The sequence below is a fragment of the Salarias fasciatus genome, chromosome 9 (genome assembly GCF_902148845.1).
Source record: "Salarias fasciatus chromosome 9, fSalaFa1.1, whole genome shotgun sequence".
Taxonomy (NCBI): Eukaryota; Metazoa; Chordata; class Actinopteri; order Blenniiformes; family Blenniidae; genus Salarias; species Salarias fasciatus.
The window spans coordinates 5,611,270-5,638,487 of record NC_043753.1 but is presented as its reverse complement, the minus strand read 5'-3'; the positions used below and the strand labels follow the sequence as shown (position 1 = coordinate 5,638,487).

Sequence of the window (27,218 nt, the reverse complement as noted above, 5' to 3'; positions counted from 1 at the left end):
TCATAGTGTCAGATCTTTATTGTTAGTTCAACACCTCAAAGTCATTTTCAGATAAAGACAAAAGAAAGAAAGAGAGATGATCATTTCAGTGTGAAGGATTATTGTAGTGATCAGTTAGAAAACTCGTCTTCATCATGCTGTAAACTTGAAATCTCTGTCGACAAACATTTAAAGCTGCTCCGCTGAATGTTTAAAGGCAGATAAAAAGTGCTGATTCACACAAGAAGAAGAAAGAAAAACAGATTTAACTGGAAATGAAGGCATTCTCACCTTCAGCTCTGCTGTTCGGTCATTTTCTCCACATTATTGATCAAACAGGAGCTGAAGCTCGACATTAACTCGGCGGTATGACCGCCGAGGCGCTCACTCCGTTACACGAGACGTTTTCATCAGGCTGCGCGGCCGTCAGCAAGAATTCAACTTCCACCGGCCTTCACAGAGTTCTGTGGCGTTATCGGAGAAAACTCTCTGCCAGTTTGGTACAGTTTACAGATGAAGAGAATTCAGAGCGAGGAAGACAAAAGTACCAACAAAACTTCTCAGGTTCTTTCTCCAAACAGCCGACAAGCGGCTCGCGATATTTGGTCGTTCATGAGGACTTTGGCTCAAGCTTTCAACACTCTGACAGTTTGGTTCGGACGTCCCTGAACTTAATTAAGGCTTGTTATTTAGAAAGTTAAGGTTTTGGGTGTCGTTCAGTCTGTGTAGACATTTGGACACTGGCACATCGGTTACAACGTTGGCATCAGAGGTTCTGTCCCATTTCATGGAACGAGTTAATTAGTTAGTAATTTCCCACAAAATCTAACTTCATTCGTACAGCTTCATACACTGCGTGCCTCGACTCGGTCCGGCTAGTGTGGCTCTTTCTCATGGAATTGTGGGAAATGCCGTCTAACTGATTAGCAAAAGAAGCTTTGGCTTCGTGGAGGATGAAGGTAAACACTCGTCTTGTTCTGGTCACAGTGTTCATTTTAGTGATGTTCAATCATCACTGGAATGGAGGAGAACTGGAAAAAACTTGTTTGGCCAGAGAGAGAAAAAAAAAAATTATCTGTAGAGAAAGAGAAATAAAGTGTGCTTGTTTCGTACGTGGACAGTGGTTCAAGTCTTCATTGGGTGGTTTTGGTCGGCGGCACGCAGACCGCTTCATGAAGCGCCGCCGTCGTCTCTCAGCTCGGTGTCGTCGCCTCTCTGAGACAGCAGGAAGGACTCCCACACCGCCAGGCACTGAGAGCCAAACAGACACGAGACAGAACGTCAGTGCAAACAACTTTCACAAAAGATTGTCAACAAGTGTTTATGCTGCTCAGTCCGAGTTTTAACAGCTCTTCACCAAACTTCCAAATATTCACCACCATCATCTGCGTAGAGGGAGAACATTTCTTCGTCCAGATACTGAGCGGACCGAAACCAGAAAGAAGAAACCTGAATGTTCATGTTGTACTTTCCACTGTCAGCATGAATGAGTGGTAAACCAACGTAAAAGCTCTTAAAATGCATCTGCCTGTCGAGAACAGATACATGGTGAACAAGTCCAGAGTAGATCATGAATGTGGTGATTTGATGTTTCTTCTCTTCACTGTGGGATAAAACGAAGGATCTCCAGTTCCACTTCAAACTGTTAGATCTTTAATCATCACAGCGACGAGCATTACTTCAGTTTAATTTAACAGTTCTCATCCTTTATGGGGAAAACAGTCAGTTTTGATACTTTTCAGGAATTAAATTAATCAACAAAAACGAATATTTACTGCTAAAATGTTTAGTTTTTTTTAAAGCAAAACAGTGAAGATAAAATAATCTCAAGGTGTTAGATGAACTTAAATCCATTTTTAATTTTTACAGCTGGTTGGTTTTGCACATTTTGACACTGTAAGTTGTTTTATTTCATTTTATTGTATCTTTTCGTGTAGTTTTAATGTTGTGGCCCAGTAGTCAGAGCTGTGGCCATGTTGCGACAGCATGACCGTTTGGAACATGGATGTTATTTACAGAACTGAAAACTGTCGATCGAATCAAACCCAAGATCCTCTCAGTGTCGGTGGAGCCTTTTCAAATGTCTCAACACACCATTTCTCTGGATACAACCTCCTCCTCCTCCTCATCATCATCAGTGAAGACACAATATTACACTGACAGAAGAACCCAGCGTGTGTGTGTATGTGTGTGTGTGTGTGTGTGTGTGTGTGTGTGTGTGTGTGTGTGTGTGTGTGTGTGTGTTGCACAGGCCTTGACAAAGTGAATCACACTTTTATGGCATAAAAGCAGTTATCTAGATGACAGGAGAGGCAGAAGCCACGCAGCCCGAGAGTGAAAATGACAAGCACACACACACGCACACACGCACACACGCACACACACACTCAAAAGACAATGTGAGCCTGGTTCCACTCCGTCAGCGTGCATCAATAAAGTGCACTCACGTTCTCCGGGATACCGGCCGTTATTTAGAGGCAGCCATAAGCAGGACAGCAGTCTCCATTTAACAGTTTGTCTCACAGGTCTGGAGGACCAGGAGGACGGCGGAGCCTCGGCAGCGAGTCCAGCTCGCTCGGTAACTCGCTCGCTCGCTCACGGCGTCGTCCTGCGGCTCTTTACCAGACGAGTGGATCTTTCAGTTTTCTGCACAGTCAAAACTCTTCGTCCGCAACGCTAAATATCTTCACCTACAAGTATTTTTACATCAAATCCTGAAGGCCGTGAAATATTTATGGAGATTTGTTATGTAAGCGGATAAATTCAGCTTCTCAGCTGCTTTTTAAAAAATACACAGCGGGCCAGAACATTATGACCGTTTGTGTGCGTTAACAGAAGTCAGCATCAGCCTAAATTCAGTGTTTATGGTTCCTGTTGAATATAGATTCAAACGTTCTATTTGACCACAGAGAGAACATGCAACATGAAGACACCACAAATACCAGACTGGAACCAGCTGAACACAAACCAATTTAAAACAGAACGGCGCAGACGTTCATCATTTTAAGAGAGGATGGAGATAAAGATCTTCTGTTGATTCTCTAAAAGAGTTTGGTTAACTGGAACCTAATTACTGCTGTCTCATTGTGGATTAGAACCACGATTTGTTCAGAAATGAGATGATTCGAGTGGCTGAAGAGGAAAAACACACACACAGGTGCACACACAAACACACACAGGGTCAGGCAGACAAGCCGAGGGTGAAGGCTCTAATTACAGGCTTCATTAGAGAAGCAGAGGCCGACAGTCTCCTCCAGGCTGCTGAGCAGGTAAACACACACAGAAGGCTGCTCTGTGTGTGTTTCAGTCAGTGAACACACACACACACTCCTCACTGGATGCGTGCACTGAGCTGACCTCCCTCAGGTGAACTCCGTTTTACTCTCCGCTGCACTGTAATAGACGTCACGTTGTGTCGGCCTGACGGTCATGTGACGCGTCCTCGGACTGTCACACGGACCCACAGAAGCTCCACGGGAAAACGCAAAACTCTCCTCATGTTTAGGGCGGTCAGGAAAGGGAGCGCTGCTGCACATGCACACCACAGCCGTCAATAAAGAGGCAAGGCGAGTTTATAGTTTGTTTAGCACCATTTGTACACGGGGCGGTTCAAAGTACTTCACAAGGACAAAGAAACACATAAAATTAGATTAAAATCACAGAAACTAAACAAAATATGAAGAAAATGAAACCGCATCGAAAAGATAAGAGGCAATAAAAACAGGAGGATGGTTAAAAAATTTTAAAATGAAGCTAGTAACAGTGCTGAAAGTAGATATTCTCATGCACAACAACAAACATGGCGGCCTCCAGAGCGTCATGACTCCCAGTCTATTCTACTTTGATCGTCCATATTGGTAGTTTTATAGATGGGATTTACATTTGTGGTCATATTCTCTGACTCTTTCCATATAAACAACCGTCACCTGCTGCCTGATGTCGCACATCTCACCCATCAACACCCATCAACACACACTCCGCGATTCAGCTCATCTCTGAACAGTCGCATTAGGGCCGAGCCGTTTATTCAGACTGCATTTGGAAGGGCACGTCGCTGTTGTTCTCAGCTGAACGAACGTGATAATGTCAGAGCTTCATCTTCTAGCAGCTGCTGCGTTGTGACCTAAAAAAAAAAAAAAAAACGAACGTGGCGGCGGGAATCTGTGCGGAGCAGCTCGCTTGCGTGCGTGTGTGTGTGTGTGTGTACACACTAATTACTCGTAACATGAAAAGCTCAGATTTCTCTAATTTATTCCAGTTTATTCTGGAGCCAACAGCTGCGACTGAATGTGTGCTCCAGGTTACAGAAACCTTCCCGTCACGCCATTAATTATTTCTGACAGTCTGGCCGAGTTAAAACTACACTCATTCATGCTTCCAGTTCATACATCTTCACTGAATACACGAGGAACGAGAGGGTAAAGTCAGTCCGTCCCTCAACGGACCTGCAGAAAGCTGCTCAGATTAAGTGGACTTCCTGTCATGGAAGGTGGTTTATGCATGGAGGATTAAGAAAACAAGGAGAAAAAAATGGAAATATCAAAGCAATTTTTACCACAATGTTCACAGTTTTTACCAGAAAATCTAGAAAGGAGCTCAAACTGACAGAGGTGGGAAGGTGTTAATATCACATTAACAGTTTTCAGTAACGACTTACGTTTCCTTTAAAGAAGCAGTGTTGTAATGTTGTCAGCTCCTATTTTTATGCGTTTATCAGTCATTTTTCGTATTCATATATAATAACAAACAGTGTTCCTTGTATAAACTGAGCTTTATAAGCAGGACGGCTGTAAGTGTATGTTGAGTTGTGGTTTTAAAGCTATTTCTGTTGGTACATTTCACAGAGCGCACAGTGGAGGATAAACAGGGATTCTGTGGGAACAATAGATGACACTGAAATCTTTCCGCAGCAGCTCGCTGGGTAAAGAAAGAGGAAAAAAAAAAAACCTTTCAGAGAATAGAGCCTTGTTCGCTTTTCAGGGATTTTCCAATTGGCGTGAGGATTCCCGTTTTGTGGAATCCACCTACAAATGCCAGCCTCACATTTACTCCGATTTTGAGAAGACGGCGTCGATAATGAGAAGCTATCAGAGGTTTCTCCCGGCTGCCGTGAGGTAACCATGGCAACCGAAGCTGTGTCAATGATAACAGAGGCAGAGCAGAAGAGTTGCATCTCTAAAAACAACATAAATAACCAGAAATCCTCTGAACATGTCTGATATGTGCTGGTTCAGCTTCAGGTCCTGATCTTTAACGGGGCTCGGAATATTCCTGCAAAGCAGCTCGCGTTTAGAGACAAATGTGCAGGAGAATCAATTTAACACACGTGTGTGTGTGGTTTCATTACAAAAACAACCTACAGCGCCAACTCCTGGCCCGGCATGCTAACTAAAAATATTTCACCGTTTAAAAGAGAAACTTTACTGAAATGGAGCGTTGTCACTAAACGCCACGCAAACGAGGCTTCAGATGTTTTTGATGACCTAAAGTCATGTCGACTTCGCCATCGGGACCCACAAAGGACTGAAATGGATTAAAGTCCCATCCTACGGGATTCAGACTGGGTCGTCTCGTTTCCATGACGACCGGACGAAGCACCGACATCTCCGTTCTGCGTGTTGTGGAGGACAGCAGAGGCCCGGTTGTTTCTATTCTGCGCCATGTTTGTCGTATGTGAAGCGCTCCATTAGCGACCCACAATGCACTGCTTCAATGCGGCTCGCTGCAGCCACTGTGCTTCATCTCAAGGTCTCCAGCAGAGCTGCTTTATCACACTCAGGTGTTTATCACCTGTTTTTATCAGAAACACACCTCTGTCTAACATTAAACTGTCCTATTTTCACTTTTCCCGGGTCTGACGATGTGCAGCATCAAGTGCTTGTAATTTGACAGCAGGCTCCTCCTTCAGCAGGCTGCTGCTGTGCTTTAATAGATTTAAATAAAAGTTAATGACATTATAATGAAGGTTGGAAAACACCGCAGGTTGAGCCTGATCTTTAATCTTTATGGCGACTTCATGGCTCAACAGGCCACAAACAGGAGGAGAGCAGCGAGGAGTTCATGAATATTTCCTCTCCGTGTGGATGTGCAGGGGCGTGAAGGTATCTAAGGTCACCGTGCTGCACGCTGATCTGAAATGGCACATCCACACATCCCTGAGGTGTACACACACATTTCAGCCGGCTCGCTGTGCCCCCTTCACACTGCGGCTCTGCGCTCGGAAAAACTCGCTCTGCACAGGAGGAACAGCAGCTCGGCTCACAGGAGCCGTGGATTAACACGCTAACCTGTTAGTGAAGGGTCGCAAAGTCCTGCAAGGCGACGAGCTAACAGGAGAATCAATCAAATGCCGACGTCTTTGTTCTCCCAAATAACAGTGCTCTTTCTCTTGCCTCGAATTTTCACCAGAGGTGTTTCAGGAGTTGTGTTTAATTTTGGGAAATGGCCTTTTCGTGTTCACTTCCTGCCAGTTCCATCATTTCTGCGACATAATCTGTGTGAATACCACCTGATTAAATATCGCCCAACAATTCTTCTTCTCTTGTCTCGTTCATGATCAGCTGAGTGGGCGGAGCTTGAGGGCAGCAGGAATGTGATTGGTCGAATCCCAACAACTCTCAAAGTTTTAACAAAGTTTCATTTTCTTTTTTTCTCATTTTTGTCTTTTGACGCAAGGCTTTAATGTTGAAATGCAGATCCTGAATGGAAACAGCTCGTTTCCATATCATGAATTAAAATTTTGAAAATGATTCAAATACGGTTTGTTTCTTCAGCGTTTGGAGATTTATAATGTCTTATAAAGTCCATCCAGCCTTTTTCCCCCCAACAATGTTTTAAAAGCCATTTTCCATGTGTATTTTCCAGAGAAAGAAAATTCTCTCAGTGTGTTAAAAAGCTTCATTAATCTTTGAGTAGATGGCAGGGTCTTGCACTCCCATGATCCTCCGCTGCTCCACATCATAATTAAGACAGCTACAGTATAAATATGTATGAAATGACTTCTTAATAAACTCGGCCTCGTTGGAATTTCTCTCACTCTGCTTCCGTCTTTATTTTCAGCGCGGTTCACCGTCGTTCCCTCTCTGAAGTCCCGCGGTTGGCGGTAACGCCACGGCAGAGGGAAACCTGTGAGTGGAAGGCGAGGCCAGGTTTGTCTGTCGCTGTGTGTTAAAAGAGGACGGCGTTCACACAGCAGGAACTGTCACAAGGACCTGACAGCTGAAGTGACGAGTTGATGGCGCTCAAGCGTAGAGAGATGTCTAAATCCTTCAAGATGTCATCGCCAAACGTCTTGACTGAAATGGTACAAATCGCTCCCTTCCTTCGGCAGTGAGGTGTTGATTTTTCTGTCGATTCATCCGTCACAAAGACTAAAGTGGGACAAACAGCCAAGCATTTGACAAATATGTAGCTATCCATTCTATCCATTAACTGCTTTAGTTGTTGGAGTCATAATCAATAAAGAGAAAAGCTCTGAAAGGTCAAAGAGAAAAGATGTTTCTGGAAGACGGAGAAAGCAGGAGACGGGGGGGCAAAGCCTGCAATGGAAGAAGAAAGTAGCAAGAATTGAACTTTATGTTTTTGTTTGCTTTTTTTTTTTTAAAATTGAAATCAATACTATTCTCAGAAAAACCTTAAAATTATATTTTAACTTCAGATCTTTCTGGAATTGAATTGACAATCGCAATTTTCCAGCCATTAAATAACATGAGCTCATAATATTCATGTCTGTGTCCACCAGTTGTCAACTAAAATTTTAAATTTTTGAAAAAATGCTGCTGTTGCGGGAAAAGAATATTGTCATACAATAAAAATGAGATTAATGAATTACAAAGCTTCTAAGTAATTATATATTTTTTTCTAATCGATTGAACACTAAATGAGCCAAAACCGTAATCAGAGAGTTGGACTCAGTTTCAAAGCGGCTTTAACTATTATGCTGAACCGCCAGTGTGTTTCCAGCCAGATCCCGTCTGAGGTTCCCGGCGTCCTCCAGGCTCTCACAGCATCGCGTCATCAGCATGTAGTGGATCCGAAGCACCGCTCAGCAAGTCGAGCCTCACTCGTTTCTCACACTGGACCAAGTTCAGGCGGCTTGAAACGCGTCGCCTGGCAACAGTCGACTTCAGGGTTCACCAGGAAACAACAACTCGTCAGCCGATTATTGTGCAAACAGAATAATTGTGGCACAGCTGAACCCAAAGCCGCACGAGAGCGTGAACGAGCGGGCGTCACTTGTCATAAAGCACGTTGAGAAAATGCCGTTTAGGTTTCAGAGGAGGAGCCTGCAGGAAGCTCCATGGAAACACATCAAAGATCAGACAGAGATCCTGATAACACAGCTCAACTCAATCAATCTTATCTGGACATTAAAAAGAATCTTGCAATTCTTGAGCACAGAAAAGTTCAAATGTGCATTTTACAGAAGATGCAAATCAAATTAACCCCAAAACAGTTTTTATAATGAATGTGGCGACATTTGAGACTTTTCCATGAGATTTTCTGCTAAACTAAACTGTGCTGTCTGTAACTTCACTGATAAAAACCTGCAGAGGACTGAAGGTTTCTTCCAGGCGCTGGACGGTTTGACCTTCTTTTATCGAATTTCTGGAGTCTTCCTCTTGGTTTATTTTGTCTCTTCCTTCCACACAAAGTGCTTCTCTCCCACTGCTGGATCCCTTCGTCCCTCTTCATTCTTCCTGCTGAATCCCTCCCAGGTGCAGGTGTCTTATTAGATTGCTATAGGCCGACACGGCGCCGCTCGCCAATAAATCATTCACGGGCCCCGTGGCTACGCTAGCCCACATCTGCTCCGGAATAACAAAGCCAACACGGAGCAAGGAGCGAGCTGCCGGTTCGAGGTCACTCTCAGTAGGACACTAAGAGAGTTATTGTTTGGAGAAGAGCATGCAACTGCGATCCGCATTTTCGGAAAGCTGCTCTGCCGGAGTTCAGCCAAATGAGCCCCTGAAATTAATTTGATGTAATTAGCCCCGACTGATCAGCATCAGTTTACCTGCAGTGATGAGGATGTATCAGCCTCATCTGCTGCTCGGTATCGGGTAACTCCCGCCCCCAACGGATCGACCAATCCGACACAATCAGTCTGACTCAAGAGATCGTATTCTGGAGGAATCCTACCACACCTCACAGGCTTCACTCGAAGCCCCCCTCAAGACTCTTGGCTGCCTCTAAAGATACGTCTCCATCAAGTCCCAGCATCCCATTCACTGTCTCTGTGAAACGAAGCCGTGCTGCATGCTGGGTGTGCCGCGATGCCCCGGAGCTGCCCTCAGCTAATCTGCATAAAGATGAATCAAGCCGGCTTTATGCAAATGAGGCATGGTGAGCGGAGGTCGGCGCATCGTGAAACACTGTGGACGGACACATATGCAAACCTTCTGGAAATGTTTCTGTTTCCATGTGGCCGGCTTTAGAGGCTTGCTAAAGAGCCCATATTACACCAAATCAAGTGTTATTGAGGTTGATTAAGTAGACCAGCAGAGTGGTTTGAGCGATACCACACTAAGATACTGTACTGCTTGGCTCAACATTGCATTTTCTATTTTCTTCACCTCTATAAATATCTGGATTTCCACTCTCTCTTTACAACACACCTACGGCGATGCCATTGGTTCCTTCCTGAGCCAATCAATATTTGTTATGGCTCGCCAATAAAGGGGCAGAGCTGGCAATCGGTAATTGGCTGTGAGGTTCTGTCTTCACACACTTTAGAATCCAATGAAAGATCTTCAAAAACTTAGAAGTTAAAGGACTTACTTCAAGTCTGGTAATTTTGGGTCAAATAATTAAAAAAATTTACAGTTTAGCTCGAACAGTAAATCTTTTGACTGCAAATAGATTAGAATAGATTTGACAAGCACAAGCTAGAAGATCTATGATTTTGTCATAAATCTAAATATCTAATCCAACATAAACAATCACATATTTTTCAATGTGCAGGAGTCTGAGAGCACACAGCCGAGTACGGAGCCAAAAAAGCTCACAGGAAAATCTCCTGAATACATTTGGAAACATGAGCTGCTGATCCAGAAGGAATAAACTCTCCCAGGACTCACAAGTGTGCCAGAAAACAGCAGGTATTTGGAGCTATAATTAATTCTGGTGAAGGAGGAGAAAGACTCTATAAACAATGCAGTGTTGACAGGAGGAACAAGCCCTGAATATGTATGATTAGAAATATTTCAACCAAATATGCAAGAATTAAATCCTTTCCTTATACGGTTTTAGCACACAGGAAAGAGGAGATTTTCTCTCAAAGATGCTTCAAAACCAGAAAAACAGAGGTTAATCAACTGAATTTAGCCAAACAGAGAAATGAAGTTACAATAAAAGCTCTGTTTACACGAAAAAGACTTGTTTTTGTTTCAGAAACGTTTTGCGTTTACATGGCAACAGCAGAAAAACTGAAAATGATCTAGTTGGCATGTTGGGCCTTGAGGTGGAGCAGTTGGTTGTTTTTGTACTGAAACTATACATCCATGCATGAAGGGAATAATACGCTATACGTTTTACAATTCGGTTGCTATCAGGTGCGACTCTCAACTATAAAACTACAAATACGGACGATGAAACTAGAACTGTGAGAGAAGTCGATGGGGTGGGTGACTGAGCAGCGGTTCAACAACACTTCGTACTGCAGCTGATGTACAGCGTTTGGCAGAGCAGACACCATCGAACATTCAGCCAATGATCGATCGGAGCGTCTCCTAAGAGCTTTCAGACCAGACCTCGTTTTGTTCGCCTGAAGACGGACTCGCCTTTCGGAGCCGTTTCATCAAAGACACGACCAACGCTGAGAGGAAAACAGGAGGGCGACGGGATTTATCTGCCATCAATATACAATCAGTTTCCTTTTTTTCTTGTTTTGGTGAGGAAGCATTGATCAGAGGCCAGTGCCGGGGAAACTAGAGGTCTGATCACGGAACGGGGAGACGAGGGTCTGATTAGTCTGTTGTTGGAGAGTCATTGAGCGCCGGACGTTCGTGATGCAGACGGCAAACAGCAGAATTAGTCTCAGAGGAACTCGGACAAACTTGAACTTTCGTCTTGAACAAGTAAATGAAGTACAGAAATCTATTCCTGGCACACATGCATTTTAAGTTTTGAGAGAATGTCTGCGATCATATTTTAGCTTCTTTACGGTGATGGTCAGACTTGAGGTCAAGCAGCTCTCACACACGGCTGTGAAGACCAAAAGAAAACAGCAGCTTGTCCTGAGACACTGAGATCCGGTCTGAGAAGGAAACACGACTCAAACATCTGCTTCACTTCACTTACTGACGCTTTCAAGGTGTCGGGAACTTTCTGGAAGATGTGGAGTCTGAATGCTAAATGCTGAATGCTAAATTCCAAAGATTCTCCAACTTCAGCAGAATCTAAAATGTGAGTGAGTTGTTGAAGTAGTTGTAGAAGTTGTTGACTGTACACTGAACATTTTTTGCCTGTTTTCTGAACGTTGCGTTGAGTTCTGTCTCTGTCCACTGCACAGTACAGTTTATACATATGCTCACATTGACTTATGAAAGACGCGCACAGAGTAAGACTTACGGGTCTATTTCTTAATTATCTTTTAGTTTGTGTTTTTTTTTTTTTTTTCCATTCATGGTGTGGCGTCTGCTCACCGCTGCTGCATAACCCTGAATATCAACTAAACTGCTATTTGGAGGCTGAACTGGCAGGCAGAGCGCAGGACTGAGAACAACCGTGTTAAAAATGAACTACAAACCTGCTCAACGAGGAGAAAAGTAAACAGCATCGTCTGCTGTCATCCTCGCCATCTGCTCCGCACGTTGAGCAAAGTGAGGAACAATCGCGCTGCTTACATCTGCAGAGCGGCTCTGGATCCGTTGGCGGATCAGTTTGTCTTTCAGTTCTAGAGTTAGTCTTTCGATCCGCCATCATGAGCTGATCAGGTGTCCAAATGCAATTTGACAAAACAACGAACACCTAATTATTCCCAACAGGGTGTAAACATCAGCTGCTGCCACAGGTGTGTGTGGATCAATGTGAAAATGAGACAGCGTGTAAAAAAAAAAAAAAAAGAGCTAATTGAGGAAAAACGGGTGAGCGGTTAAATGTCTACTGTTTGAAATTGTAGCTATAAAACCTAATAAACGCAACTCAGGACACAGTTTTTGTCTGCGGAGCAAAATTAGACATAAACTCTGAAGAAAATGTAAATGATGCAGTAAAAATGCCTCTCGTGGTCATAAAAGTTGCAGATTTTTGGTCTCTATAACATAGTAGTAGAATTTAAACGGATGATTAGGGGTGGGAATAAAAATCGAGTCACGCAAGTATTAGGATTTTTTTGTTTTACGATAAATTAAATCAAACTGACTTTTTTGTTCGAAAATCAATTCATCCCCCCAAATTTAATTACTTCATTTTACTCTTATGTTTAGAATCTAGGTTGAAAAACAGTCATTTATGAGAGAGAGAGAGAGAGAGAGAGAGAGAGAGAGAGAGAGAGAGAGAGAGAGAGAGAAAAAACACTTTAGGAAAGAAAGTGGAGAACGGTGAACGACTTGCACAAATGGAGATAAAACAACCACCGCCACTTTTTAAGTCCAAAGTGTGAACACATTTTGGATTTTTTTGCGAATCATGGCGACATGTGGAAAGTTCCTTGTAAGTCTTTGAAAAGAGAGTCGAAGTTCACTTTATGAAGGAGTGTGTTAATTTTAAGGATCCAATTTGTGTTGTGAGCAGACAAAGGGCGCAGTTTACTTCATAATCTTTATATATTTTTCATTCATTCTGGTAGAAAGGCCTTATATGTGAAAAGACCTTCAGAAAACAGTTTTCTATGCAGTTATTTTTGCCTCTTTTATCTGCAGTCCAGGCTTTTTGAAAAGAAAGTTTCAGCTCAAAGCTCAAATGACTGACTCGGCTGTGATGTGCATCTTTTGGGGAAACATGGTTCCTGATATAATCGGGTTTCGAGTTGAGAATAAAGCATATCGTTTCACCCCCGCGCTCGGTGTGAGACGTTACGCAGACGACTTGTTGGTATTCCGTCAAACCTGAAAAAAACATCCAGCCTGAAGCTGGAGCTGATTGATACAGTTTCTGCTGCATCCATGTGTGCAGGGTTGACCAGGGGAGGACCAGGCCGCACCGCGAGACACTCTGAGGCCATTTCCATAAATATCTGTTGTTGTGTCGAGGACAGATCTTTATAGATTTTCACATTTCACCGGCTCATTAGTTCCAAGGCGCTTCACATTCACACACCCACACACACAAACACACCTGCATCTTCAATGCATTTCAAAAGGATCTGAAGTTTGGAGGAAAACATGGTGCTCATGCAGTCAATAAAAAGCTGATTTACTGAGCGGGTTTTTTGGGGGGTTTTTAGTATTATAATCACTAATGAAACAGTGCTGAGCACTCATGCAGCACTAATGCACACAGATCTGCTTCTGAGTGCTCAACTTAGGAACCTTTGAGGTTCATTAAGATTTTATTTGTGAAATATTCAAGAGCAGAAACTGAATTTAAGTATGGAGGCACTCATAAATATGTAGAGGAAAGCCTCATTTGTGGTGTGCACGGCCCCGCTGCATCCAAAACCCAATCCTTGTTTTAATGCAAGCGGAAAGATACACAGGCTGTATTTATAACACACAGACACACACAAACACAGACACACACACACACACACACACACACACCCCTTCTCTGAGGCAGGTCAAACCTTCATTCAAAGGGTTTTTCTATCTTCTATCTGCACTTTGAATTACAAACATGAGACTTTCGATGAAACATCAGCTAAGCGGTGTGTCTGAACGCTGCCCGAAACCTTTCAGTAGATAAATATTTCCAACAGAAACCAGATGAAGTTCTTTAAAAGCAATGATCAAAGTATTTTGCAGCTAAAACAGCCCAAAACTACGAGATCTAAAACCTTTAATGAGGCTGCAAAAATAAATCTGGGATGTAAAAGTTATTGTTCTCACAGTTCGTGAATTCAACATTAGAAAAATGTATTTAAATTAAAAAATACACATAAATATTAGGAGCTGTTTCATCTTGTAGGTGCATCATCAAATGAATTAAAATATAAATCTAAATCTGAGAATCATTTAATCCTCTAATACACTCTAGGTCAGTTGAAATTATATTTCTGTTATTTTTTTTAATTTATTTTTTTATTTTTTTTGGTGTCCGAGTTTACATGTACGTGTAAATGTGATTTCTGTTCTCCTGGATTCAAGCCTGAAAGGAAACAAACTAAACAGAGCTAGCTGTCTCCAGATAAAAGTGAGACACAGTGAAGAAAACAAACGCTAAGCTGTGCTTCCCTCTGCTGGCAGAGCTCCAGCCTGACGCTCCACCAGGAAGCAGATTTCACCTGAAACCACAGCCAGGAGGAGATTTCAACCGACCGGGCTTCGCTCTCTCAAGCTCTCCATCAGTCCTAATCCACATTCAGGATTGTAACTCCTTCTCTTTATGTAAATCAGGGTCTCTGATTTACATATAGTCCTCCTCTCAGAGTTTTTTTTAATCATAATAATCTGACAAACAGAAATATGAGAATCCGACTTCAACTCATAGTTCAGTTGATACCACTTCTTCATGTCGTCCCTTTGGAAAGCTATGACGACGAGCCTGAAGTAAGGTCAGATTAGAAACAGTGATTTCTGCAAGAGGACAAAAAAAACCTGCAGCTGAGGCTGAAACCATTGATGGAGCAACAACTCACACCAACGAGCTTCATGAAAGACAGGAAATCGTTTACATGGAAACGACTTCAAGTGAAAATGGGAAACTTTCGTGTTTTTGGCGTCAGGAATCAGAATTCCACAGTGGGCTGATGGATGATGTTGAGGCTGAAAGCTGCGCTCACCTTCTCGTAGTACTCCACGTTCTTCTCCGCGGTGGAGACGAAAGCTGATCTGAGGTCAGTTCTCATGCTGTCCTGCCAGCGGCTCCAGTCCCCCCGCAGGGCGTTGTTGGCCGCCTCCACCCGGTCCGCCAGGCCGTCCACCTCGTCCTGCAGCTGAGAGACGGAGAAGAGGCGTCACCGGCTGCTGGACTGCAGCCCGACGCCTCGGGTTTCTCTGTGCAGCTAGCAGTCACACACTCAGGCTAATTCGACGTCGCTCGTCCCCTCGTGACGCTTGACGTCCTGTAACACTGGCCGGGTTGTGTCGAGCATCTTTTTCAGTGCATCCATAGTTCCAATCATCAGGAGCAAAACTTCAGCTCCTGCTCAGGTTTTTACATATTAGAGGGGTACGTGAGAATCAATGACTTCAAATTCATCAATCAACAGTCACATCAGAATACTGAGCCTTCTAAGAATGGGCAGTTTTACTTTTCTCTTCATCTCTTTCTATCACTTTGCATCGACCAGCCTATGTTCAGTCTGAATTACTGTCTTTACGGGATGAATTTATTTTATTGAAAACCTGCAGAGATGGAACCTTCCATCATTTGAGATTCTTCTGTTTTATTGGAGTTTGGGAGTTCTCCAGATTTAATAAAGTGTATTTCAGTGAGTGGAGGCGATAAATCCAGTCAGAGAAATAAAAGTGTTGAGGAGTTGTCTTCCAGGTTAACGGTCGGTCCATATTGAACGATTCAACGCTCGGGAGACGAGCTGGATCACAGCAACATAAAGCACCGTGACGGGATCGATAACGAGCAGAGAGCGATCTGTTTCTACAGCTGCATGATCGATACTCTGGAATCGAAACATGAGCAGTAAAGAGACGGTGACAGTGTGAACATATGGACATGGTGCGAGTCCTACACACCATATCACTTGAACATACAACAGATGAATTATTGCCATCAGAATGTAATTTGCTGTAATTAATCCCTGAATGATAATGTGATGAAGTCTCTTGAGTTTTTCAGACTAATATTAGGATGTTTTCAGCTTCCAGTAATGATGTAAAACAGTTAAAACGGCCTAAACTGTAAAATAAGCCTGAATAAAAAAATGTAAATTTGACGAGGTAACATTTCAAAAGACTTTAAAGTTCATTCATAAGGCTGCAAGTAAATATCGATATTAAGTAGATATTGAGGTTTTGAGCAGGATTATCTCATTTTGAAGGTTAAATATGCTTTGTGGCTCCGCGAGAGGCTTATCTGGTGTAAAAACTGATGTTTCAGTCTTCAAGGTTACAGAGCTGCAGAATCAAGCTGTACATTAGAGCAACGGCTCCCCCTGCTGGCTGCTTCAGGAAATACACACCCAGAGTGAGAGGACAGGGCATGCTGCATCTCTGAGGTTAAAGGTCAGTTCATCCCAACAATAGACAGAAGAGAGGAACACACACACACACACACACACACACACACACACACACACACACACACACACACACACACACACACACACACACACACACACACACACACACACACACACACACACACACACACACACACACACACAGCTAATTAAAGCAGGAGGATAATAAGTCCAGGGGGAAATCTCCATCCCTCTTCTTAATTAAAATCTCACCTTTGGATTTTGATATTAGCCGCACACACCTGTAGACACACACACACACACACACTCACGATATGCAGGCTGATCCAAACACCTGGTGTGATCTGGTAAAAATAGCTCTGTCCTTTGCCTTCCTAACTTTGGGTCTCGGTTCTGCGTCTCCCGACACCGCAAGGCGACTCCTCTCTGAAAAGGACTGTGTGGATTTTCATTATGGCGCGATTAGCTGCCGGCATTACGGAGCGAAGTAATATTGACAGCAGCTCTTTTTCCCGCTGAGCTGAGGACCAACTTGGAGCCGACAAGCCTTGATTTTTAGATAATCCTCCCTGAGAGCCCTTTTTCCCGCGGCCCCGTGGGAGAGGTAACACTGCACAATCCCTTTATTAAACCTAATCTCTGCACATCCACAGGATGAGGGAGACAGAGTGTAGGTGTGTGTGTGGAAGTGTGTGTGGAAGTGTGCACTCACTGCTTCTTGCTCCACCTTCCTGGTCAGCAGGGCCTCGCTCTTGGTGTCGAACTCGGCCTGGATGTTGTCTCTCCGCCTCATGACAGCCTGACACAAACCGACAGTTACTTCCTGGACTGGGTTGAAGTTTTTTAAAGCAGTGCAGATGAAGGGAATCAACAGGAGCAGCTGGAAGCTTTTTTTTTCAAGCTTCTACAACATTTTCACTAGATTTAGATGGAGCAACATGCTCAGCTCCACTAACTTGTTTTTATAAATGTATTTATTTATTTATTTGACCTTTATTTTAATAAGTAGATCTCTTGATAACCAACTATTTCCAGTGACAACATGGCCAAGAGGCAGCAAGGAGACACCAAGAAAAACACTGTAGCAAATGTCAAAAACAGAGAGTTGGATGTGTTTGACAATGGGCTGTGATGAAGGCAGCAGCAGTCTGGGGGACTAGATGTAGAAGTAATGGTGTCATCAGCGTATGGACGGACACAGGATTCATACGGTCGCGGTCTGATGGTGGAGGAGGGCTATCAGGGTGGGGTGAAGTCTCAGACTCACCTTCACGGTCTCGGCACACAGCACATACTCGTGCAGGACCGGGAGCAGAGCCTCGGACAGGTGCCGGATCTGGTCCTCCGTCTCCTTCCCGCAGCGCTCCACGCAGCCGGCCACGCCCCCCAGGGGGTCACACAGGTGCTCCTCTAACTCCGCCCACTGAGAGTAGGTGGGGCCATACTGCTTCAGCTCATCCAGGTACTCTGGGAACAGCCACGAGCCTGTTAGCCCCTCAGAGTGAACCACTCCTCCACCGTGACGCCACTGCCAGAACATGTCCGTACCTCTCTGCTCCTTGATGATCCTCTGGGTGACTTTGTCCACGGTGCTGATCTTGTTCCCAAAGTCCTCCACGTACTCCTGCATGGCGGTGAACTCCTCGGGACGGCTCTTCACGCCTCGCACTGAGTTGGCCACGGCTCGGACCGTCTCCCCCATCCTGCTCAGGAAGCCCGGACCCTGCTTCCTCTGAGAGGTCAGATCCTGGAGGTGAAGGACCAGGAAGAGGGCAGCAGTCACACGGGAACTGACAGCGGAACTCACAGCACGAGTTACAGTGTAACAGACACACACACACACACACACCTGCGCTGTGAGGAAGACCTTAAAGGTCTGGCTGTAGGACAGGATCGGGTGCTCGGAGATCCGGTTCAGGAAGCGGTGCAGAGCTTTCCTCCGGGTCTCAATGAAGTCGTTGTTGAAGCGTTCCACCATCCCCTTCATCACAAACTTCTCTGGAAGAGGCTGCAGACACAGGGACAGACACAGGGACAGACACAGGGACAGACACAGGGACGGGGACAGACAGACACAGGGATAGACACAAAGCGACGGAGACGTGAGCGGGACAAAGCGGGAGGCATTGCGTCCGTTTTACATATTGATACTGTATTTGTGATCTGTAATGCAGTTCCAGTTGTAGAATTTATCATATTCAGGTTCTTGTAAGAAAATCCTGAATCAAATACCAATGTTTTAATAATGTATTCGTCACACTCCTTCTAGATGAATGCTTCATGACACCAGAGGAGACAAACATCTCCAGGATAATTGTTCTTCAGCTTCCTTCCGAGTCAACCAACCTTTAAACCAAAAATATTGACTCCAGAAACACACAGACAGTCTGATGATGTGCAAAACGCTTTGAAAGAAGTGGGATTGAAAACTTTATTAACCAGCTGGTTAACAAAGGAACCTGCTATGTTAACAGGCTCATGTAAAATACCAAAGACAGACACAGAGAATTATAGAATAATGTCTTAAAATGACTTAAATATGGCATACATGAAGCCAATTTTATAGGTATGCTGATGAGAAGATTGTTAGATTATTGGATTATTACACCAATGTGCCATTACAGATTTCTAAAGTGAAAAGTAATTTATTAAAAAAAAAAAAAAATGCACTGTTAAAAATGTGTTGAAATGTTCATGTGTCTGGGAATAAAAGTGATGTCAGTTTTGTTTGAACAGATTACTGAACAGATCAATCCTGGAGGAGTGAGACTGGACTGATTGGACACCAGAGGATTCCTGGACGTGGAGCTCGCCTCCTCTGTGAAGTGTGCAGTGTGCAGTGTGCGATGTTGCTGTGGACCTGATGGTGCGACCATACATACATGGATGATCAGCGTCGGGTGGGCTTCCTCCAGTTTGCTGCGGAGCCACAGGAAGTCCTGGTAGCGGCGACGCACCTCATACTCACAGGAGTCAAACTCACTGCGTGTGGTCTGGAGGAGGAAGTCATAGAGCAGCTTCATCACACCACACATCATCTTCATCACATCACACCTCGTCTTCATCAGATCACAGAGCAGCTCCATCACATCCAGGGGTAGACATTGAGGGAGATTTACTACTGGCCCCCCGGGCCAGTGGATTTTGATTTTCACTGGCCCGGATGATTTTGATGTTCGCTGGCCCTGACACGCACGCTAAGCGTGCATCCTCTACACAGGAAACTATATATTTTTATTAGAACATTAGCTAAGATGGTTATAGTTATCTATCATTATGATTTAGATAACTATATTTTACTATTGTATCCATTGTATTTTTTAATAGTTGGTATGAAGATTACCACCCACTTGACTTAAAACAATTTTAAAACAATACTTTTTATAGTTAGTGCTCAGTGTGAATGTCACTATGAAAATGTAAATAAAATACATCTATGATATTCTAATATCATAGGTAATCTTGATCCATTCTGCTGCAGCTGATACAGAGGACAGGACAGGCTGATAGAGAGACTGAAGTGTACGATAACAAACTGTTCTGCTCAGATGCTGAAAGCGCCGATCTAAAAGATCACTGCGTCACAAACGCCACGCGTTGTGTGCATGCAAATCTGCACCATCATATGACAGACTCCTTTTTCCCCATAGTACCCGAACAATGTGTTATCATACACTTCTAATCATGCACGTTAACCTCTCTGTAACTTACTTGTCAGCTAAATTGGGCATTGATCGACAGAGTTCACAAAAGACCTTGTTTGTGGTCTCGTCGAACCCGAGCCAGTTCCACCGGTCTCGCCAGACGCTGAAACCTTCCGACTCTTTTCTCCTCATACTCCCTGTGGTATACTGAGTTAGAATAGTTGTTTTAAATATTGAATATATGCTTAATTGTAAGCTGCTTGTGTCTAAGGCTGAATATACTAATTATTCAGAGTTGTCATGTTATTTAGGAGTTTGCCCATTAGGGGGCGCACAAGTTTGAGTGTTATATAATAAAAGAGTCGATGTGGAATGATCAGAAGAAGCTGTTGAGAACAAGGATTGCAACTGGAGTAAAGTAGTCAGTAAACTTGGAGATGTTGTATGGAGTTCTTTTGGCCACGATGCAACACTCCCTCTCTTTCTCTCTCTCCTCCTCCTCTGACTTTCTTTTTTTTTTTCTTTGGCTTTTTTGCCAGGCGCTTGGCCAGGACCTGGGGGCTTAAGAAACATTTTTTTATAATCGTTATAAGGTGGAGCTTGTGTCGTCATCTTCTGCTCTTCTTCTCCTGTGATGCACCGCTGACTGTGAACGCGAGGCGGGCGAGTGGCGAGCGTTCACGTACCACGGGAGCGAGCGGCTCTGCTGTGTGTGACAGCAGCTGCTTCCAGGGCACAGCGCTGCGCACAGAAGGAATAATACCTCATCTTTGACTGGAATCACGTAACGCTATGTTTATGTCACAATACCACTGGGAATTAATGTGAAATGATTTATTTATTTATTTTCAAGGCAATATTTTTCAATGGCCCGCTGCGCATTCTACTGGCCCAGACGGGTTTAAAAGTGTTCCCGGGCCACCGGGCCATTTATAATGTCGAGCCCTGACATCACAGAGCAGCTCCATCACATCACAGAGCAGCTTCATCACATCACAGAGCAGCTCCATCACATCACAGAGCAGCTCCATCACATCACAGAGCAGCTTCACCACATCACAGAGCAGCTTCATCACATCACAGAGCAGCTCCATCACATCACAGAGCAGCTTCATCACATCACAGAGCAGCTCCATCACATCACAGAGCAGCTCCATCACATCACAGAGCAGCTTCACCACATCACAGAGCAGCTTCATCACATCACAGAGCAGCTCCATCACATCACAGAGCACCTTCATCACATCACAGAGCAGCTCCATCACATCACAGAGCAGCTTCACCACATCACAGAGCAGCTTCATCACATCACCGAGCAGCTCCATCACATCACAGAGCAGCTCCATCACATCACAGAGCAGCTCCATCACATCACAGAGCAGCTTCATCACATCACCGAGCAGCTCCATCACATCACAGAGCAGCTCCATCACATCACAGAGCAGCTTCACCTCATCACAGAGCAGCTTCATCACATCACAGAGCAGTAGTAGTGTAACGGTATTTGTATTCGTCCCGTACCGTCACGGTCCGGGGGTCACGGGTCGGTATACACAATCACAGGACGAATACAGGAGTGAGTAACAAAAAAAAAACACACAAAAAAAACGAATCCTGATTATAACCTTAGGTGGCGGTAATGAGCCTAAAAGCTGCCAGCGACCACCATTAACACAGAAGAAGAAGAACAAACATCCAAACATGAACAAACGAAGACGAAAGTACAAGCGGAATGAGAGACGCAGCGTGTGGGGTTGGAAGACCCGCCAGTCTCGTGTAAATCTGTCGCGTGGGAAAGCTTGGGAAAGATGTTCTGGTACATATGCAGGGTTTCCGCCAGACCTTTTCAGTCCGGGCGCCCTGCCCGCACTAAATTCTGCAGCGCCAGGACAATGGACAGAGCAGCTCAATCGCAGAGCAGCTCCATCACAGATCATCTTCATCACATCACAGAGCAGCTCCATCACATCACAGAGCAGCTTCATCACATCACAGAGCAGCTCCATCACATCACAGAGCAGCTTCATCACAGATCATCTTCATCACATCACAGAGCAGCTTCATCTGCACATTAGACTCTGATCGTTTCAAACTGCAGCTCATACCATTCTGTCAAATCACCCATGAACTTTACAGCAGGCATCAGAGGTGATGAAACACGCTGTGATTATGTTGTAATAGCCGATCAAAAAACTCCCCAGCAGTCACACACTGCTGCGAGCCGCCAGCTCTCTCCCTACTTTGTAAACAATAGTTTCCAAGACCAACTGTCCCCCCCTGCCTGAAGTTGCTCTGGATCACTCTGACATCCTGTCACTACAGAACGGAACGTGAAAACCGGGCCTGCTCACCCTGGTAACGACCCTGTACATGACGAAGGTCTCGATGGCGGTGACCTGGCTCTCTGGGTTATCCACAGTGACGAAGATGTCTTTGGTGATGTCGTCGTGCGGCTCCTCATCGTCCTCCTCCAGTCGGTACTGGTTGACCATGGAGCCGGGAGAGTTGGGCATGGGGCTTCCATCTGCCAGCGACGTGTTCTGGACCACAGAGAGGACAGATCGTCAGTTCACAGTGTCAGACTGAGGGACGATGGAGCTCCTCAAGAGAGGAGGAAATCACTGGAAATTTAAACGCATTCTATTAATTTGAGGTTTAACAGTGACCCATTAAGAAAAGGTAATCTACTGCAAGGCTACAACCTAATTAGAGACTAAACGAACATTAGGATAGAATAAGTTCAGCTTCTCGGCATGATGGCAGCACATCACTGCTGGTTCACCTGAGTCCCAATCGCAGTTTCAGAGAAATGCAGTAAGTTGAGGATGTCCAAAACACAGATTACAAGCAAGACTCCAAGCTATGATGTGATGGAAATGAGACAGCTGCAGTGCAGATTTCACAACCTCTTCAATAATTTGTATTTATTTTTTTTATTTATTGGTTTATTTTCATTCAAAAGATAATACAAAATATATACAAAAATGAAAATAATACAACGATGAATGAAAAAGGAGCAGAAAGAACAATAACTTGTGATGTCTGCCCCTTCTTTCATCATATCATGTTTTCCCAACCTTTACAACCACCATCATCTTTTTCACCTGATTTTACCCTAGTTACACACACCTATTTACATTTTCTTTTTCCCTCTATCTACCTCTCCTTCATCCAGCCACTTATATTCCGTCTACAATTCCATTCATTATCTGTCTTTAAAATTCCAAGACCAACTCCATTCTGTCAGAAGAGAATTTTGCAGTGTTGGACACATACAGTATCTCATGTGTCCAACACTGCATAACTCCTCAGTAATGGAGCTTTTAAATTTCTTTTAAATGCTGCGATTGTTTACATTCCTTTTACTTCTTTCTGAAGTGCATTCCACAGACTGGTTGCCTTAACAGTCACAGTGTGTTCCATTATTTTTGTTCTGAATCTGGGTTTTTTAAAAATATCAATCCCTTTTAGATTATAACAGCTTTCTCTTTTTTAGAATCTTTCTTGAATTTTTCCAGGCAACATGTTCCTATTAGCTTGATATAGTATCTGAAGTATTTTATAGTCAACTATATCATCAAATTTTAAAGAATTATACTTAATGAATAATGGGTTGGATGGGTCTGTCTTTCTATTATCGTTTATAATTTTCAGAGCCTTTTTTTGTAAAATGAACAGAGGTTGTGTATAAGTTTTACAGGTTGTCCCCAAAATTTCCACACAATAAGTTAGGTATGGAATAATTAGTGATTTATATAAGTTAATTAATGCTGACTGATTTAAAACTGATTTTACTCTATATAATACTGCGATGGATTTAGCTATTTTATTTCTAATATAATTTATATGTGACTTCCAGCTAAGGTCTTTATCAATAATAACACCTAAAAATTTAGTTTCCTGTACCCTTTGAATTTCAATCCCATCTATCTTAATTGATATATCTATATTATTTCCTCTATCATTAAACAACATAAAATTTGTTTTATTAATATTTAAAACTAATTTGTTGCCATCAAACCACTGTTTTATCTTTTTGAGTTCTATATTAACTACTTCTATTACCTCCTTTAAGTTTTTTCCCGAATAAAATAGTGTTGTGTCGTCAGCAAACAAAATACTCTGTAGTACTTCCGATGCTTTAGGTAAATCATTCATATATAGTATAAACAATAACGGACCAAGAATCGAACCTTGAGGTATCCGGCAATTTATATCACACAAGTCTGATTTTATTTCATTAATTTGAACATACTGTTTTCTGTTTTCTAAATAACTAGTTATCCATTTATGAGCAATCCCTCTGATCCCATATTTTTCAAGTTCCAGAGCAACCATGAGTGGTTTATTACGTTGAAAGCTTTTTGTAAGTCAATGAATATACTTACAAAAAAATTTTTATTGTCAATTTGTCTTGCTATTGTCTCTGTTAATTCCATTATTGCCATTGCTGTTGAGTGATTTGCCCTGAAACCGCACTGATTGTTAATTAAGAGATTCCCCTTGTGTATGAATCTCTTCAATTCAATATGGTGCCAATATTAAACTTTCTATCCTGGTGCAAAAACCAGAAAATGTTTCTTTCAAACCTGTTCCAACTAAAAATCCATTAATGACTGAACTCCTTAACAGGCTGGACCTGGCTGTTCACCCATTAAACAAAGCTTCCTCTGTCCAGTGACCACTTTTATGATCGATTTCAAACACTCTCCATATCAATGTGGCTCATCTATTGATCGATCTGCCCCCAGGCTAGCACCAAGACAAACATTCAGTCATTAATTAACTTATCAAACACACATCTGGACAGTGACGGGGAAGCTGGAGGACCTGGAGAAAACAAACAAGCGCTCTAATGTTCAGACTCTCATATTTACTCCCAGTTACTCATAAAGTGTCAGAGGACTGATTAGATCCAAACAGGTTTCTCTGGTTTCCAGTGAGTCATAACTTGGCTTTTGTCAGAAAACATATGGAATGGAGGAGAATGTTTCAAGAGTAAACACTCAGAAACTTGAGCACCAATCAGGGAAAGCAGACTTCACATGTTGACGACCAGAGGTTAGTTGTGGCATCAAGCATTTGAAACATGAAGCAAAAACAAAGCTGGAAGCAGAAACTGAAAAAATCGCGGTCAAAACCACGAGTTGCAGACCGATGATGAAGCCGTTCAAAATCCAAAAAGCTGTGCATGAAGTCTGCAGTGTGTTTCTTTGATGGGCTCAGACATCCACACAGATGATCCACACACAGAGAAACACGCACACACACAAAAGTTGTGACCCCTGGTGAAAAGCTGCGCGATGTGTCTCTGATCGGCTGGTTGGCATGGCAACAGGCTGAGAGGAGGAAGCAGGCATGTCGGCGGGAAGTGAGAGGACGAGCGGTGCAGTTTGACTCCATACGTCAGCTGAAACTCTGGACGGAATGCATGCTGCCCATAAAAACCCCGCCGGCGGCTCGGTACCGTACCGCCGCTCTAGTGGAGGCACTGAGTCAGTCGCTGCGTGTCTTCACACGTCCATGATGCAGCACAACCAGACCGACGCACAGAAACACCAGGAGGAACTCAATGTCTGCAGCCAGTTTCCAATTCCTCATTTTCTCTAAGAGCAAACACACCAGCCTCACCTCATGAAATCCAGAGGCCTATTTTCAGGATAATTCTTTCATATAATACATGTTTGAGCAGTGTTTTGGAAGCTTCTGGATATATTTACTTTAAAAGCAAGCTTTCAATTTTGATCACGTTTTAGTTCCAATCATTTATTCATGCTTTTTAAGATCAGTTCCATATTTTGCAGGTTGATTTCTTTGAGTTTATCTGATATAAATTCGACTTTTAAGCCCTCCCCTCACTTCAGATAACAGGTTTTTCTTGCCTCTGAACATTGATGAAGGTAATCATGTTATTCAAATGCAATTTACAGACAAACTTCTACAGTCGCAAATAATAACAAATCCCCCACAGTGGCTTGTAAAAGTATTAACCCCTGAAAACTCGGTGTAAATCTGGCTGTTCTGTGAAGACCTCAGACAGGGTAAGTTCTCCGCATGGTGGAGGCAGCATCATGCTGAGGGGGATGCTTTTAATCACGAGGGACAGGGAGGCTGTTCAGAGTTGATGGAAGACGAACGGGGACAAAAAAATAAATAAAAAACCTCTGGTATGACTTGAAAACTGCCGACACTCTCCGTCCAATCTGATGGAGCCTGAGCTCGGTCTGAGACAGGCCCCAAAAGACTCCAGCTGTGACTGCAGCAAAAGGAAGATTTACAAAATGTTGACTCGGGGGAGAGGAAGACTTTCACAAAGCTTTCAGTTTTGCTTTTGTTTTGAGGTTAAAAAAAGAGAAATCTATGAATGAAAAGCATGAATGAGAACCATCCAAAATCTAGAAAAGTTCAAGAGGGATCAATACTTTCGAAAGACACTGACCAAAACTGACGAACATAATGTATGAAAGTCCTGGTCCTGATGGTGTTATTACTGTGTTTATTATCACAGGTAGTATCACTGATCTTGACATATACAAGTACAAAATTTATTCATTTTTTTAATAAAACAACTGATTGTAATAACATCAATACAAATAAAGCCATGCTAAATACATCTTTCTCAATGTACCTTTTTGTTAAATATGATCTTCACACGTTAAAAAGCGGCATGTAAATGGATAAAAATTACATTTATTCAGTTTCTGTTTCAGAGTCGAGTTGATAAAACATTGAAGAGTTTTTGGAAAAGTTTTTCAAAGTTTTGTGAAAGACTTTCAGTGCTGTAATAAATTGAGAATGTCGAATTGAATGTAATAAAAGTGCAGTAAATCGCTGTGGAGGTGTGGAGGAGGCTCTGGTTGGAGTTACAGCTCTCAGTTAAAGATTAAAGAGACCCGTGCTCCTCCCGGCTGCAGCTCCTGGGCTCAGCCGGGCTCCGGGCTCCTGTCAGCGGATCAGAGCGCGACCTGAGCCCGGGGAGAGAGCAGCGAGCACCGGCCACCGGGAACCAGCGAGCAGCGGGGAGCGGAGCCCCGGCCGCCAGCCGGTGCCTGTAGCGGCGGGGCGGCTCCACGTAGCCCGGAAACAGGCGGCCGAGAGCGGCTTTACCTTGGAGAAAACCTCCAGGTCGTCGTCCTCGTCCAGGTCCAGCATGTGTCCCGAGAAGTCCGCCGGGACCGACTCTCCGCTCATGGCTCCGTCCAACACCGGGTCCCCGAGTCCGAGTCCGGATCATGAAGTCCGGGACCGGAGTAAAGTTCCACCGCACGGACCGAGGACAAATCCCACCGCAGCGACAGGACAGACACCCCCGTCCCGACAGAGCGAAGCTTCGA

General features: G+C 43.6%; 1 protein-coding gene across 1 annotated transcript; it reads right to left on the bottom strand.

The window, feature by feature from the left end:
* Positions 1-27,218, bottom strand: snx7 (sorting nexin 7). The gene is made up of 9 exons (XM_030099053.1): positions 26,992-27,218; positions 22,236-22,424; positions 19,123-19,233; positions 18,090-18,248; positions 17,789-17,987; positions 17,508-17,707; positions 16,953-17,039; positions 14,861-15,013; positions 1-1,230 (listed from the first exon to the last, which is right to left on the bottom strand). Exons 1-9 carry the CDS (start codon positions 27,073-27,075, stop codon positions 1,150-1,152), a joined length of 1,263 nt encoding a protein of 420 aa, XP_029954913.1. The 5' UTR covers positions 27,076-27,218; the 3' UTR covers positions 1-1,149.